The sequence below is a fragment of the Symphalangus syndactylus genome, chromosome 9 (assembly GCF_028878055.3).
Source record: "Symphalangus syndactylus isolate Jambi chromosome 9, NHGRI_mSymSyn1-v2.1_pri, whole genome shotgun sequence".
In the NCBI taxonomy this organism is placed as follows: Eukaryota; Metazoa; Chordata; class Mammalia; order Primates; family Hylobatidae; genus Symphalangus; species Symphalangus syndactylus.
Window position 1 is genome coordinate 36230066 of NC_072431.2, and position 17321 is coordinate 36247386.

Consider the following 17321-nt stretch of genomic DNA (forward strand, 5'->3'; position numbering starts at 1 on the left):
GGAAATGAAGGGTGAGTATATTTTCTAAAGTTTTCAGATGGAAAAGTACCTGTGTGTGTATACATGTATAATTAATTTTTTATTATTAACATTATTTTTTATTAAATCATTCCTATTTAATAAGAAAATGCATTTTCTAATATAATTAGATAGACTCTCTCAGGACCAGACTCGACTTATATATCAAAATGGAGAGATAGAATTATCTAAAGACTATAATTCTCTCTATGAAGTGACATTAAAAGATATTCAAACATTCATCGATTCACTCTTCATGAACTCAACATAACTATTCAGTGTCTATTCTATACTTGGTGATATACTGGATCTTTTGGTATATATATGTGTGTGTATGTATGTAGTTGGTATACGTGTGTATATATATAGATGTATGTGAATATGTACATATATTTAGGAGAATATTTGGTCAAAGGAAACAAGCATAATAGATCAAATGCTCTATAAAATTTAGCATGAAGAAAATCATGCAAGAAAGAATGGCTTCATACAGGAGGTTGAGGTTTACTATGATGAGGCTCAGAAGTTATTAAGTTTGGATTAGCCAAGAGAAAAAAAAAAAAAATGAAACTTTCTATAACTGACCTCAAATACTTTGGTTTCTTATTGTTATTACTTATAAAGTGGATATTATTGCTGTCACTCATCAAAAGCCATAGTAATTAACCTATAAACTACCAGTGAAATTAGAAGAAAAATTAGTGGCTGAGACCAAACAATTATCCAGTATTTTCTTAGTTACACCAGAAGCTGCTACAATTCTACCCAGCAGTAATTTTCCTAGGTCTTTCTTAAATGAATAAAAATATCCTGGCTATAAGAAGTAGAAAAATCCTAGGAGAGGAGAAGATGTCTTGGATTTCCCACCTCTCCATAATGTAGAGGAAATTAATGGTAAAAAAAAAAAAAAAAAAAAAAAAAAAAAAACTTGTGCTATCATGACCCTAAGAACTATCAGCCAAAAGTGATGGCCTAGCTTCTCTATTTACCATACTCCAGCCTAGGAGGTACTCTACTAAAAAATTGTGTTTTGACTTAAAGTAATTTTCATTATATATATATTTGGACATGGCTAACGTCAGGTTAATATCACCTTTAAAGTAACACCACAGAAAGTATCATCTGGATACTACCCTTTAATTAGTTCACATTGTAAAATATTAAACTACATTTGCATTATGTCTTCATTAAATCAGGAATTTTGAGCCAAATTTCCCCAACATGAACAGTGTTTATGGCCTTTTAAAAAATAACACAGTAACTCTTTCAGAAGGCTTTGGCAGAGTGACCCTATAACTCAGCTACCAAAGTTAGTGGGGGCTTTGAAATCATTAACATGTCCATGCACTATTGTTTCATCTTAAAAGTTTTACATTATCTAGGTTGTGCTGTATGTCATGTCTTTGCATCTGTTTTCATAAAACATTGCACAATCCTGTCTTCCCAAGTGATCTCAGAGTACTTATTATTTATTCTTGTAATATTACAGTGGCTCTTCTAGCCATGTGGCATGGCACAATGATTTAGTTAAAGGAAATGTTCACAGCCGGGTCACACATTGAATTCAGAATGTGCTCCTAATGAAAGTCTATAGAGATTCTGGACAATGCCATTTATGAAGAAATTTCCATTTCATTTAGAATTCTTTGACAAGTATTGAATTCAGTTATGCAGTTCAAAAAAAGAGAGTGATCCATCATTTTTCTTCTAGTAGAATAAGAAGAAAATTATGTAAGCCAGAGAAAAATAGAGCACAAAGTTGAAATATAATGACTGAGACTAATGTTAATGTGCTGCTCTTTCTAAAATTATAGAAACATGGACAATACTTAGAAACAACTGGTAATATTCTTTGCCCTCTGAAAGTTTCCATCTGAAGAGGTGGAAATTAAAATTTGATTTGATGTATTTTAATTAATGTAATCATTACTAGATGTCAGCATACCACTTTATCCAACTATTCTTGGTTTGGCCTCAATGTATTAAGTTATATTCATATGGCATTCATATACAAATGCAGATCATAAAACAAGTTAATCAGTGTAATCCATCCATTCCAGACCACCCACATTGAATGTTGTCTAAACTTTTTGTCTGATTCAGGTCAGTAGTCACATTATTTTGAATAGTACGACTTGATTTATGTTAAATTATTAGTACATAATGATCAGTAATACTAATAGAGTTAAATGCTATCACTACCTTTTTTTTTTCACACAATGACACAGTATTTCCCAGTTAATTAAATAAAAGGGGGAAAATCACATCTTTGAAATGGGATTTTGTTTCCAGAAATTAAATGCAACCAGCTCATCTGAAGGAAGCACAGTTGATGTTGTTCTACCCCGAGAAGGTGAACAAGCTGAAACTGAACCCGAAGAAGACCTTAAACCGGAAGCTTGTTTTACTGAAGGTAAACAAGCTCTAATGTGATTAAATACAATCTCCCTTTGTTCTTTACAGAGACTGAATATGCCTCATTTAAAAAAAAATTTATGAAACGAGGTGTGGTGGCTTATGCCTGTAACCCCAAAATTTTGGGAGGCTAGGTAGGAGGATTGCTTGACCCCAGGAGTTTGAGACCACCCTGGGAAATGTAGTAAGGCTTTGCCTCTACAAAATAAAATAATAAAGAAAAACTAAATTAGCTCGATATGGTTGTACATGCCTGTGGTCGCTGCTACCTCAGCCACAGCTGTATCTTAGAGCTTTTGCAGGGAGTCGAGGCTGCAGTGAGCCATGATTATGCCACTGCACTTCAGCCTGGGCAACAGAGCAAGACCCTGTCTCAAAAAAAATTAAAAAAAAATACATAAATTAAATTAAATAATAAAAATATTTAAAATAAATAGTGAAGGCATGTTTATCTTTATTTTCCTTTTTTGTCTTTTAAAAAGTTAATCTCTCTAGATTTCTGGATTATACTTACAGCAGTGACTATTCCTGGACAATTAAAATGATCTGATAAGTCTTTTTTTTTTCTCATTATCCATAATGTGAGGAAGCTGACCCTATGAGATAAATGGCATTCTAGAATGTCATGTCATTGATATTGTAATCCCTTCAGAACTCCTTGGCAATGTGTGATTTGATTTATAGATGCTACAGTAATTACATTCCCTCCCTTACAGTTCCAATGTGGTTAATGTGCTCTAGCTACAGCTGTTTTGAGATGTAGCTGTATTGTGAGGCTTTGGCAGGGAAAGCAATAGCTGTTCTCACAGAAAGCAGCACAGTGTCTTGCACACAAATCAATGAATATCTATTATTCAATGTGATTGGACTTAATCTGATGAGTAGTAGCTCAGAGACTTACAGCAGAAGAGTGGACGGGAGTTAGAAATAATGTGAAAGCTAGGAGGGGGAGGACAAAGGGAAAAGAGATACTGACTGATGAGCTGAGTCATAGGTGTGACTAAGAAAAGCACTGAGGCTGAAAAATAAATTAGCTTCGGAAAATTGACAGTGGCTGATGCCTGGGAAGACACCGAGATTTTCTGTGCATGTGTGCATGAAAAGAATTAAAAACCCAGGATCACATCAAAATATGAATAAACAAATCGAACATGTAGTTTTGCCTCATATGTGAGAGATGCACCTAGACTATTTTCATCAATGGCCTTGAGGCAAAATAATCCTGACTGGTGGTGAAGAATGAAACCATTGTTACTTAAGCAAATCTAGATGAAATATTTCCTTGAATTCTAAGTAGCTGGCTGAGTATATAAGTCTGAGAATAATTCATTATACAGGAGGGATGCTGACAATAACTAGGAAATGAAGGAGATGGTTACCCTATGAAATAATTACCTGGAAGTGGAGTGGGGAAGGAGCAGGAAAGTTTATTTTTTCTTATTTAAGATTAAAATATATTTTTTAATTGACTATATTTGATTTTTAGGATGTATTAAAAAGTTTCCATTCTGTCAAGTAAGTACAGAAGAAGGCAAAGGGAAGATCTGGTGGAATCTTCGGAAAACCTGCTACAGCATTGTTGAGCACAACTGGTTTGAGACTTTCATTGTGTTCATGATCCTTCTCAGTAGTGGTGCATTGGTAAGTGAAATGCTTATTGGCAAGAATCAGATTCTGGTGAAATAGTTTATTCTCCAAAATTACCAGATGCAAACACTGAGCTTCAGAATCAAAAGAAAAGGCATATCTGTGTCTTGCAGAGCTTGGCACCCAAGGTTTAACGACGCAAAATTCAGTTCAGAACAAATCAGCACCATGAAACAGCCAGATGGAATTTCTCATCTGGTGTTTATCTCACAGATGTTTTCCTCACTGAGACAACCGTTTGCAGAGACATTCTGTAACCACGTTACTTTCCCAGTCAAATACTATCCAGTTTTCCCTAATAATTGTATTAACATTTATGGACTAAAAGCATATTTTAGGGTTTTTTTTCATGCATAATCAACTTATTCTCTCAAAATAAGCCAGATCATTCAGGAAATTGTAGAAAGTAATGTTTGAATAGGCCAATGCTCTCCCTCATTAACAGAACTTCTAGTTATTTCTGAGTTCATAATACTTCATTAAAAGCATGTCTTTGTAACAGTAATTGAGATAGAGACTTAGGGGTGAGAAGTAGGAAAGAAAGCACATTTTGAATCACTAAAGGCATGACATTTCCCTGCCAGCATTTTCACACTTAGTTTAAGTCTTTAGATTTTGTCTGATGTTCAATGTTTATGTGAAATATCAATAATCAAATTATTGTTTTGTACTCACTATTATGCCAAGCAATTTTTTTCAAATATTTAGAAGAAGCAAGCCATTTAAGTAAAATAAAATATTTTTGATTCACAGGCCTTTGAAGATATATACATTGAACAGCGAAAGACTATCAAAACCATGCTAGAATATGCTGACAAAGTCTTTACCTATATATTCATTCTGGAAATGCTTCTCAAATGGGTTGCTTATGGATTTCAAACATATTTCACTAATGCCTGGTGCTGGCTAGATTTCTTGATCGTTGATGTAAGTATCCTGAATGATTTTTATAAAATTGTTTTTAAAAGAGGCAAGTTTGACATTTCATATATTTCTGTTATTAAAACTGACTTTCACTAATGATGACATAATTATGCAGTTATTTAAACAAAACTATAACATATGCAACAATGAGGAATATCTCATGGGAAAGAGTAGAGGAGGTCCTAAAAACATGGGCAGTGGTAAGAGCAAACACAGAGAGAGTTGTTCTTTACCACAAACAGACAGCTTTTATTTTTCTGAAAGTTAAGTGCCTCAAGGTAAGTAATAGCTAAATAATATGTTAATTGACAGATGCAAGCACTTAACTTATTAACAGTTCAGTTTAAAAAAACAAACAAACATCTCCAAGAGGCAAAATCAAAAATGACTGAAGGTCAGAAATTGTGTAAACTGCACTTTAATCCCTTTCTAGAGTACGTGTGACTAAATACTGTTAACCCATGTACTGAGTTCATTCAGCCACAGCCACATACCCACAGACACAACAAAATGCATTTCCATTTTTAAATCAGTAGTTAGATCCCAATAGCTAATCAGATATTTACCATGCAAAGAGTTAGGTGTAGGTCTGTTCTGAATCTGATTACCTTCGGGTGAGTAGTCATAGGAACACTGCCAATTATGGAATCCATCTGACTTGCGCCTGTTTTTTTATTGCAAATGACAGAGAGGCACTGGGACAACATGACGGTCCTCTGATTCCTTGTAGTCTGTGATATTCCGTTGCACAAGGCTTCACAGCCTCCTGACAAAACAAGGTGCTTCAAATACTATCTCTAGCCATTTCCTAGCAATCACAAAGCACTTTATTTTTAGCCCTAACACTTGCCAATATAAATCAATGATTGCCATATGTGTGCATTCATTCTTTTTCTCAGTTTTGACGAGTCTGGGTCTATCCAAATTCTACTCTTCTTCCTCCCACAAACACATATTCACAATTATATAACCAAAATGTGTTTAACCCTTTAAGTTGATAAGAAATCTGCTGCCAAGTCACTTTTAATAGACCAGAAACGACTTTCAATTTCCTTGGCTGGCCTTTTAATAATAATAGAGATGAATTTCAACATAATTCTGAAAAGCTATCCACAAACGGAAACTTAATATTTTCACATTCTGCAGCTAGAGTGGACCTTAAGGAATATCTAGGCTTTATTCAAGACATGAGGAAACTAAAGCCTCAGTTTAAATATTTTTTGGAGATAACACAGCTTCTTAATAATAAAGTTGATACGTGTCCAAATTTACTAATTCTCAATTCAGTGCTCCTTTCCCCCACAGATTTTCTGCCTAACTGATGCATTATAAATGTATTACTTGTAATAGGCAAATGTGTGTGTGTGTGTGTGTGTGTGTGTGTGTGTGTGTGTATCAGACTGGCTTTGAGATTTAGCATTTAAAATCTCCACCTTCTCTGTGAAAGATGGAACACTAAATACATTCAATGATCCTTTCCGGTTCAAAAAGATTTTATCATGTATGAAGATTATTATCTTTTTTTTTTTTTGAGATGGAGTTTCGCTCTTGTTGCCTAGGCTGGAGTGCAATGGCGCGATCTTGGCTCACTGCAACCTCTGCCTCTGGGGTTCAAGTGATTCTCCTGCCTCAGCCTCCCGAGTAGCTGGGATTACAGGTGCCCGCACCATGCCTGGCTAATTTTTTGTATTTTTAGTAGAGACGGGGTTTCGCCATGTTGGCCAGGCTCATCTCAAACTCCCGACCTTAGATGATCCACCCACCTTGGCCTCCCAAAGTGCTGGGATTACAGGCATGAGCCACCGTGCCCAGCAAGATTATTTTAAAATGTGATAGAAGTTTTCTAGAAAATTCTGACTTACATTTACTGAACTACTGCATTGTACTTTGAGTATTTCTATGTACTTCCCTTATATGGAAAACATGATCATGATGTAAAAATCTCTTGAGGTTGGGAGTTTTCCATCATGTTTTTATCCTTGCACACCTAACATAGACATTTAGACATCTATTGAGTAACGTTTCAATGAATGACAAACGAATGGTGCCCCAAAATTACTTTGCTTTTAGTGAGTCAAAATTAGCAGATTGGAACTGGGTACTGAAAGCCTCCTCCTTTGGGCAAGTTACTGTATCTTAAATGGGTCTATTTTCTTAATTTTCCCAAAGCAGGGGTTAAATACATGAATTAATGCAACCTCAGATAACAGCTTGCCCTCAGAGTACTGGGGATTCACTAAGCTAAAGTAAATATAAGGTTAAAACAGTGTTTGAAAGTACAAGTAAAATGGACTTAAAGAGTTTAAAGTTCATAGGGTATATCACTGTAACAAAATTAAACAGTCACAGAAAGGTAAAGAAAGGAAGCAATCAATGAAGCAAGAAAATAAACAGAACACGAAAAAAACTTCCTTTCAAATGTATCTTTTGAAAACTACATTCACATACTTGAGAAATAGGTCTGTGTAAAAAATGTAACCTCTTCAATTCTCTGTCTAAAAGTAAAATTAGATTTATAGTGAGATATCCTTGTAATTTCCTAAAATTCATTCATTTATTCAATAAATATTTTTGAGTACCTTATAAAGGATCATATGCCATTCAAGACAAAGGAGAAATGAACAAAACAGACCTAGCCTTGTTAAGCTTACACTCTATTGGAGGAGAGGAACAGACAGGAAACGTGTAAGCAAGTAAAATCTAAAGATAAGATAAAGGCAGATCACTGCTATGAAATAAAAGAGGGTACTAGGCTGGTAAATTACTGCGTGTTTGGGGAAGCAGAGGGAGGGCAGGAGCAGTGTGTCAGCTAGTGTCCAGGAAGGTGTCTAAGGAGGTGCATGGGGGAGGGTGCCAGTCATTCAAAGACCTGGGAGAAGAGAGGAGAAGAAGCAGAAGGGCTTGAAGTGGGAATGAGCCAAGGAGATTAAAGAGACAAAAAGAAACTGGTGTACTTGTATGTGATGAAACATGAGTGAGAGTGGTAGAAACCAAACTCAAAAAGTACATAGTGGCCATGGCAAGAAGTTCGTATTTTATTGTAATTTACTATACATCGTATATATTAATATTATGTAATCTATCATATATTAGTTATAATCACCATGAGAAGCCCCAGCAGCAGTATAAGCAGGGATCTGACCTACTGTTACAAAATGATCATATCTGGCTATGGAGAGGGGGAGGCAAAGAGTAAAAGCAGAAAGATCAATTAAGAGGTTGTTTTAATAATGCAGGAAAGTGGAGATTTTAGACCAAGGTGATGAGACTTACTGATGGGCTTGATATGTGGAGTGAAGAAAAGAGAGGATTCAACAAATGGATTTTCTTTCACCGTGAACAAATGGGTAGAGGATAGAACCATTAACTTGGATGGGGAATATCAGAAAAAAGATTTGGCAGGGTAGGTAGATGATGAGTGGGAGAGAAATGCATTCGTTTGATATATATTCATTATAAAACAAGGTACTGAACTTTATATAGATCTAGAGCTCAGGAGAGAATCCAGAATCTTATGTATATAAATTTAAGGATCATCAAGATGTATATGGCATTTGAAGCTACAAACCTGTTTTAGCTCACCTAGGCAGAGAGTGCAAATAAACAAGGCAACCCAGAACCAAACTCTGGGGACACTGTAACATTTAGAAGTTGGGCAAAGGAGAACCAGCCAGTAAATTAGACTGATAAGTAGTAATTAAAAGGAAAACAAAATATGCATGGTGTCATAGAAACCCAGAAAAGATAGTTGGGTTTTTCCAAAGGAGAGGTGATCAATTTTATCAAAGGCTACAGTGAAAAAAAGTCAAAAATCAAGCAATATTGGTATACAAAATTGACATTTGGATTTGGCAAAATGAAGGTCATTGGTGTTGTGGATGAGAGAAAATAATGAAGATGAAGAAATGGAGACAGCAAGTATGATACTTCAGGATGGAATCAAGGGCAACTTAACTCATGCCTCTGTCTTCCAGAATACTGCACTAGAAGGACCACTTTTTCAGATTCTGTACAATTCTTTTCTTCTCAGCTGAAGGTCAAAAAGATACTATGTTCATTTAAAAAAACAAAATATGCCTTACTATACCATTCTATAACTACACAAACTATACTATAGATGCTGCTATTGACCACACAATGAACTAAATACATAATTTAATTAATATTTAAAATGTATTGAAAACATCAGATTTCTTGAGGTCCTTATCAATTTTTGCAGTCGTCTCTGAGAAAATGCATCTGAGCATCTCTCATAAAAACTTCGTTTGATTCTAAAACATCCTAACATGCTAATGTGTGAAAAACAAACTCTAGTAAAAGATTCAACCATCATGAAGTATTTATTGCCCACAGGTGATTTTCACTAACAGCACAGGTTAAAAGGAGATGCTTGATATTATGGCTTTGGAATTCTTTTCCTGCTTAATCACAGGCTCCTTAGAATCCCATCAGCCGCTCTGTTGAGGTGAACAAAAGCACCATAGGGACACTTTCTGATCCTAATATGTATTTCCATTTGCCAGCAACCCCTAGGATCTAATATTTCCTGCCTTAGTTCTTGACATTTATTATTGACATATTGGCGTCCTCAATAATGGAGCTAGACTGTTATTAGTAGTAATAGTAGTAGCAAGATATTATGCCTAGTACTTTGTAGCACTTATTGTGGGAATGACACTAATTATGAGCCTTACATAATAATAGTGAAAATTACTACCCTGATTTAATGCACACTGTGTACAGGTGCCACCGAAAGCATTTTACATGTGTTAATTCATCTAATCTTCAAAATTCTATGAGTTAGAAACAACTATTCTCGATTTGCAGGTAGGGAAGCTAAGACAAAGAGAGGTTAAATTACTTTCCCATGTTAACAGGGCTAATAAGTGGCCAAGCTGGATTTGGTACCCAAGTAGTCTGGCTCTAATGACTGTGTTTCTAACCCCTGCATTACAAACCTCATTATAAATGTCTCTTTTACTTACAAAGTATTTATTAATCTTTTTAACAAGCTTTTGATTTTTCGTATTATTATTTCTATTTTGCTACAGATGTTATCTCTATTTCACAGGTTTAGAAATGTCATACAGCTAGTAGGTGGTAGACCTACCTTTACCCAACACTGGGTTCTTTGATCCATATTTTACAATAGGGCACAGATCTATTTGGCATATTGTGCTGAACTAGTCAAAGAGTTCCCACATGACACCGAAGGTGACTGCGTATAAGTGGTGGTGAATGAAGGCAATGAGACGGTGCCTTGCTAATATGCAGACACCTGCCTTGAATTTTATCTAGCACTCTTGTGGAGAGAATTAGAATAAATTAAAAGAGCTTTGGAGTAAAGAAACTAAACAATTATAAATTATTGTCATTTCATATCAATTTCTGATCTCTCTCTCTAGATATATTTCCATGTAAACAGTCTAGTATGTGATTTGACTTTTTCTATAAAAGTCTTCTGATAGAAATGATTCATTTTGTCCATGTCTTGGAAGAATTTATTTCTCCTTTAGCACTATTAATTAATTAATAAGAAAAATTTCTCACAGGCCAGGTTTAAAAAGATAACCCAACTAATGTAGCTATAAATTTCTATAGCCCATTCTTGGAAAGAGTATGGCTTTTAATAGAGACTTTTAATCTCTAATTCTGGTCTTTTGTTAAACTCCAACCCATAATTCTAACTGCTTCCTAGATAATACATGTTAATACACCTGCTATCTGCACACGTTCATCACGTTTCCCCTCTAAGTCATGCATTTCTTCCAAATTCCCTACTTAGTCTGATGGTAATGTTTGTATAAATCCAGGCCAGATGTCATCTTCAGCCTTTCTGCCTTTCACCCCTCACAACCAATCAATCAGCAAGTTCCTCTCCATTTTATTGACTAATAAATGAGTGGACAGTCTCGCCGCTCCTCTTCAGTACATCAACACCACTGCAATCAACTGGACCAAGCAATAGCTTACTAAATGCTCCTGCCTCCAGTCATGACCTCTGCAAATATATGTTTTAGGAAGACCTACGTCACCCTTTCTCTTCTTAAAGGCCTCCCCGTGGGATGCAGTTCATTAGCCAGGATTCTAAATAGTGACAGTAAAGGCAAACAAGCATTATCATTTGTAATACTAATAACAACCAACCTTAATTGAGCTATAAATTGTCCTTTATCTTCAATGTTTAATTTGTTTAATCTTCACAACAACTTATGCAGCATCTACTGTTGCTTTCCTAGTGTGTAGTTGGGAAAATTGAGGCACAGAATAGTTATCTAGTTAAGTAACATATAACGTACATTCATTATGTAAAATGTCAAAAACAATTCATATCTTTCCAAAAAGAAATAATTACTCCTGAAGATACAGTCATAATTACACACTTCATAAACAGAAGTAATTATGCTCACAATGAATCAAAATTGCACTTGAAAATTTTTTCCAGGAGTGTGCTTGAAGATGATGCATCTATTAACAAAGATACTTTGATTTGTTCTTTTTCAACATAAAGAACATATAGTGTTATTTTGATTTAATCATCTTGAAATTGCCAAATGAAGAATTCCAGACAAAGAAATAAACTTAGAGAGATCACCTGATTCAAAGTCTTCATTTTAAAGACCCCTCCCCTACTGCACATAGTGTTTGGAAAGTTTAAGTGAAATTCCTGTGAAACTCATGGCTTCTCTGTACCATATTGTAGTCACCAATGATGAGTGCACCAGATTTTACTCATCCTTTCCCCAGGGATGAACGCTTAGATCGTCTGCTTCCTGCTATTATAAACAATACCACAATGACCAAGGTATTTGCTTTTATATAGCATGTGAGCATGGTGAATTTTCTAATCATGTATAAAGTTAAAGACCAATAAATAAACCATAAAGATAAAAGTAGAAGAGAAAGCAAAGAGGCGGCCCTTGAATTACAAATTTACAAACTCCCTTTACATAAAAATAAATTATCCTTTTTTTTCTTTAGGAGACAAAGTCTCTCTCTGTCACCCAGGATGGAGTGCAGTGGTGCAATCATAGCTCGCTGTAACCTCAAACTCCTAGGCTCAAGCAACCCTCCTGCTTCAGTCTCCCAAAGTGCTAGGATTACATGCGTGAGCCACCACCCCCAGCCTGGACTCCCATTTCTGACTAAGATTGCATAGGAACTGCACTTCCCACAGCCTCTGGAAGCCTGCACTCTATTCCTGCTGTACACCTTACCCACCCCAGCTGGCCAAATCCCTCTGTCACCAGTATCCCCAACCTCCCGTCTTCACTAGAGCCCTCTGCTACCATTCCCATGGCAGCTTTGTACCTGCCCCTCACCACTACCTGAGCCCTTTTCTAGGAACTACTCAGCAGATAGGAAATAGGGCTCCTCTGTGGTGGAAGCAGGAAGGTGTACAGCTAGCAATCTGAAATTCCGGGTGCCCTTGTCCTAAGAAATACTGAGCTAATCCATGTGCTATTTAAGCCCCTCAGTACTATTAATGGGAAAAACTCAACTTCAGGATATACTGGAAGAGACATCTGTGGTGTTGTAAGGAAACCCAACAACAATGTAGATAACTGTTTAAATGTTCTGATGTCTGTAGCAAGTACAGATTTTACTCCAGAAGTTGTGAAGTTGTATTTTATTCTGCTCTCTTGAAGGGTTGGAGAGCGTTGGGTGAAGGGACTCAAGAGTGTCTAGCTTTCCTGTATACAAAATTTTAATCAGTTGTTTTCAACTCCATCAATTGCCCCTCTGTTTTTGAGCAACTAAGTGCCTCCAGGTCCGAGCCTTCTGGCATTTGTTGAAACAATTTGAGTTGCTTCTGCAGGCACTTGGGTTTCTGCTGCTCTTTCTCTGATGAGAAAGTAATTATTCCTGTGCTTTCCACAGTCCAGAATGTTTTAAAACTCTTCTTGTTGTCTCTTCTCCTATTATCTTTGTCTGTATTCCCTTGCTTTTCTTCTAGTTGAACTTCAATAGGAGGTATAAATAAATATGTTGTTGAAACAGATACAGTAAAAGTTTAGAAAGAATCTATGTGTTTTACTATTTGATTAATGAGCTTTTACTGGGTGAGTTGTAGGAACTCTTTTTGTATTGAGGAAATTTAGTATTTTGTCACATGTGGTATGAATAGTTTTCTAATTTGGGCTTTTGTCTCATGAAATTTTGTTATGTATAAATTTTTCATATTGACTTAGTCAAATTTATCAGACTTTTTTTTCCTCTTGGTTTTCTCATGTTTATGAAGACCCATTTCAAGACTATTAAAAATGTTCTGTTTTTTTTTTTTTTCAGTTTTTTACTTTGAGACTTTTGTTTGTTTCTTTGTCCATTAGTTTATATTTTATGTTTTAATTTTTGACCAACCTGGAATTTAATTTGGTGTAAGGTGTGAGGTAAGGCTCTAGTATTATTTGTTTCCATCTGGTTTCTCATTTAATGAATAATCAGTTGTTCTATTTCTCCTCTCATTTAAAATTCTCTCCTTATCCACGTGCTAAATCTCAGTATCCACATGCTAATTTGACCTTTATTTTATTTCATTTATTCTTTGTCTGCTAATATAACAGCTTTAATTACTGTAGATTTATAATTAATATTTGGTGAAATTTGTCCTCTGCTTTTCTTCTTTACAAAATTTTAAATTATTATTATACTTTTACTTTTTCTGAATTATATTTTTAAAGTTTTTGTAGTTCAAAAAGACTCCTACACAAACTTTTTTAAAACTTAAGATGAAAAATGTATTGTCAACCATCTAAAATAATTAGAGTATTGTTTAGAATAGTTTTTCACTTGATTCTCTTATGGGATTTTTTAAGATTAACAACAATATATCTGCAAATAATGATTTCTCTGACTTCTCTAATTCTTATAACTCTTCTTTTTCCAGAAAGTGTTAAATAATAATATTGTTGATGGGCATATTGTTTTATTCTGATTTTAATGAGAATGCTTATGGATCTTATCATCAAAAATTATACAAACTTTTAGATTGAAATATATCATCAGAATGTATGGAGGTGATACAGAGTTTTTATCTTTTATTTGTTCGTGTTGAACTTTAAACATTGTCTTTAGCCATTTTCAAGGGAAATAAATTCCTATTACTTGGTTCCTGAACCAATCATAGGATTTCCAGACTCTTCTTTGGAACCATCAACTCCATCCTGCATTATTCTTTTCTTTCTCAGTCTCAGCTGCCATAAGAATGTGGAAAGGTGCAGATGACAACTGAACCAACCTCTGACACCTCTATCACAGACATTTCCATTTATTTACTGTGTAGTGTGATATGGTACCTAGGGTCATGTAAATTCATATTAAAAATTTAGTTTTTGCAAATGAGTACCTCGTACTTTGCATACATTGGCAAGAGTGCCTTTTGTGTTCAGCACAAAAGAGATAATATTAAAACACTATGTATTGAAAGGTTGGGGACAAATTTGCTAAGGTGAAAAACACACTAGACATAAAAACAGAAGACCTAAATTCTAGTTATATGTTTATCTGTGGCCGTCTTTCCTTGGATTGGTCATTTCACTATTCTGAGACACAAAGATAATGAGTGAAAGAGATCACTGTGAATTGTAAAGCACCCTACCAATGCAGTCATTATTTTCAAACTTTATGTATGTTGCAGATATTTAAAATTCTTGCAAGGAGCTATCTCCACTTATAATAGAGATTTGAAAGATCTTACTTCAAAATAGCTTTTAAAGCATATTTTTTCACATCAGTTGAACCACTAAAATAAGGTTTTGCCTTATACAAAATGACATTGCAGCTTAAGTCATGCAAACCAGAAAAAAAAATTTATGTATATGATTGATCAGATTGTGATAATCTTATCAGAGTGATTTGCATGGAAAAATCATTTTAAGTTATTTGATTAAACCAATCTGCAGTGAGTATTCTCAGAGTTCTAAAAATATTTTAAATTCCCTTTATTTTCTTATATAAGTCAAATATGAAACAGATCCCAGCACAGGTTTGTCAGAAAATCCAATGTCAGGTAGTTTTTTATGATCTCCCCTTGGGAACTTCTAGAAACTCTAGGACATATGTAGCCTAGAAATGTGGTGCTAATTTCCTCTGATCCTCACATATTATGGCTGCAACTCTGGCACTATGATCTCTGGGCTATGAGGTCCATTAAAATAAGTGTAGCTTCATTAAGCCCAGCTTCTTGAACAACACAAAATTCCATGCCATGTAGGGTGGTTAGATGCAGCAGGTGGTGCCTTTCAACCTTTGAACCCATGACTTCCTATCTTTCCAGAACCCACTGTTCTGGATATTACCTTACTATTTTTTTTTTTAAGAGAAAAGAGGCTCTCACTATATAGCCCAGGCTGGAGTGCAATGGTGTGATCTTAGCCACTGTAACCTCGAACTCCTGGGCTTAAACAGTCCTCCTGCCTAAGCCTCCCAAATAGCTAGGGCTACAAGTGCGAGCCACCATCCTGGGATAATCGTTTTTTACATTTTTGGTTGAGATAAGGTCTCACTATGTTGCGCAGGCTGGTCTTGAACCCATGGCCTTAAGTGATCCTCCCACTTCAGCCTCCCAAAGCACTGGGATTTACAGGCATAGGCCATCACACCCAGTTTTACTTTTCTTTTCAAAGCATGAGCTTCCTCACTTCAAGGTCTTGAGAAATTTGCAGCCATGTCCCTTTAAAATCCCACGTCTCAAATAAAGGACTTTGTTGGGAGGTTGAGAAAAATCTTCAGATAGTAACTCTAGAAACATAAAGAAGCTGTTAATTCCTCCTGAGGAAAAGGAGCATAGAACACAGAAGCCTGTGTGTTCTCTAATAACCTTTCCAATCTTTCCAGTCTTCTATAACAGCAAACCTAAGACAGAAATGAATAGCTCAATCAATTATCCTGCCACTAATCAAGTTTAGCAGTCAAGTCATGTATTATTCTGTTCGATTCTTGAAATGTATGCTAAATTAAACAATGAGAGGACAGTGGCTTCATAGGATTTTAAAGCCTAGGTTCTGATTTTGGAATCACTCTTTATATCCTGTGTTCTTGGGCACATTATTGATTTCATCACATTTCACAAGATTGTTGGGGGGATCCACTTAAATCCATTTTCAACAGCCATTTTTCATGAGAAATTAAGCCCTAATGCCCTTACGCCATTGTGGATATAATGAATTAATTTCTCTCTTATGAATTAAGGAAAGCACTAGTTATGTACCATCTTTGAAAGAACTGAGAAGATGGTCATTCAAATCATTTTCTGTGCTCTGATTCAGATGAAGAACAAACATTTTTAATGGATGCAAAAGGTTAAGATATGCTTTTGAAGTCAGATCATTTGGGTTCAAATCGCCAATTCTACCTCTTATTAGCTGTGCATCCTTTTGTTGTTGTGAGTGGGGGTGGCGCTCTAACTTCCTCAAACATAAAGAGGTGATGGTAATGGTAGCTATATCTTTGGATTTATACATGAAGACATGTTATTATATTGAAAGAAAATTAAAGCAAATAAAGTTCCTCCCCCAAAAAAGGACATGTCTTCTTTAATCTTTCATATATTTAAGTAAAATTTAGTATAAATACAGGTTGAGTCTTATCAAAAACCAGAAGAGTTTTGGATTTTGGAATATTCGTTCTATGTCAGTTGAGCATCTCTAATCCAAAAATCCAAAATCCAAAATGCTCCAATGGGCATTTCTTTTGAGTGTCATGTTAGCATTCAAAGTGTTTTAGATTTCAGATTTTTAGATTAGGGATGCTCAGCCTGTATCAGGAAGCTGTACCATCGCTCTGAATGATGAGGACTATATCCTAAATCTTAAGTCCAGTAGTTTGGATAAAAATTTTCCCGGGAATAATTATTTATCCAACATATTTTGGCTAAAGTATATCTGACCAGACAGCGTTAGACATATTAAGAGAACAATGTTTCATCCCAGCTGATAAAAAACGTATACAATCTGGAAAGGGAGATAAGATATCTAATCAGTTAATGCTATTACATGGTGAATGCTTCCAGAATGCATAACCAAGATATTACATAAATTCAAGAGAGAAACATTATTTCTAATCAATAATATTAAGCACATACCCATGGAGGATCTGGCATTGAACTCAATCCTGAATTATCAGTGGTATATGCACAAGTTGAAAAGGAGTCCATGGTATAAAATATCTAACTGGAGGTATGGACATGTGTTTATAAATATGGGCAAGTATTCTGGTTTCATTGGTTAAAAAAAAAGCAATAGTATGAGATGAGACTGGCAATATAAGATGATCCCACTATGTGGAAGATGAAAGTTGCTAAGTTATGTCCAAATTAG

General features: G+C 35.3%; 1 protein-coding gene across 5 annotated transcripts in view; it reads left to right on the plus strand.

The window, feature by feature from the left end:
• Positions 1-17321, plus strand: part of LOC129489412 (sodium channel protein type 3 subunit alpha-like) — a 114836-nt gene that overhangs the window by 83858 nt on the left and 13657 nt on the right. For all 5 annotated transcript variants that reach the window (XM_063609440.1, XM_063609441.1, XM_063609442.1 and 2 more), the window contains 3 exons: positions 2311-2431; positions 3920-4074; positions 4834-5007. In XM_063609440.1, coding sequence (XP_063465510.1) covers positions 2311-2431; positions 3920-4074; positions 4834-5007 — 450 coding nt within the window. The remainder of the gene's footprint in view (positions 1-2310; positions 2432-3919; positions 4075-4833; positions 5008-17321) is intronic.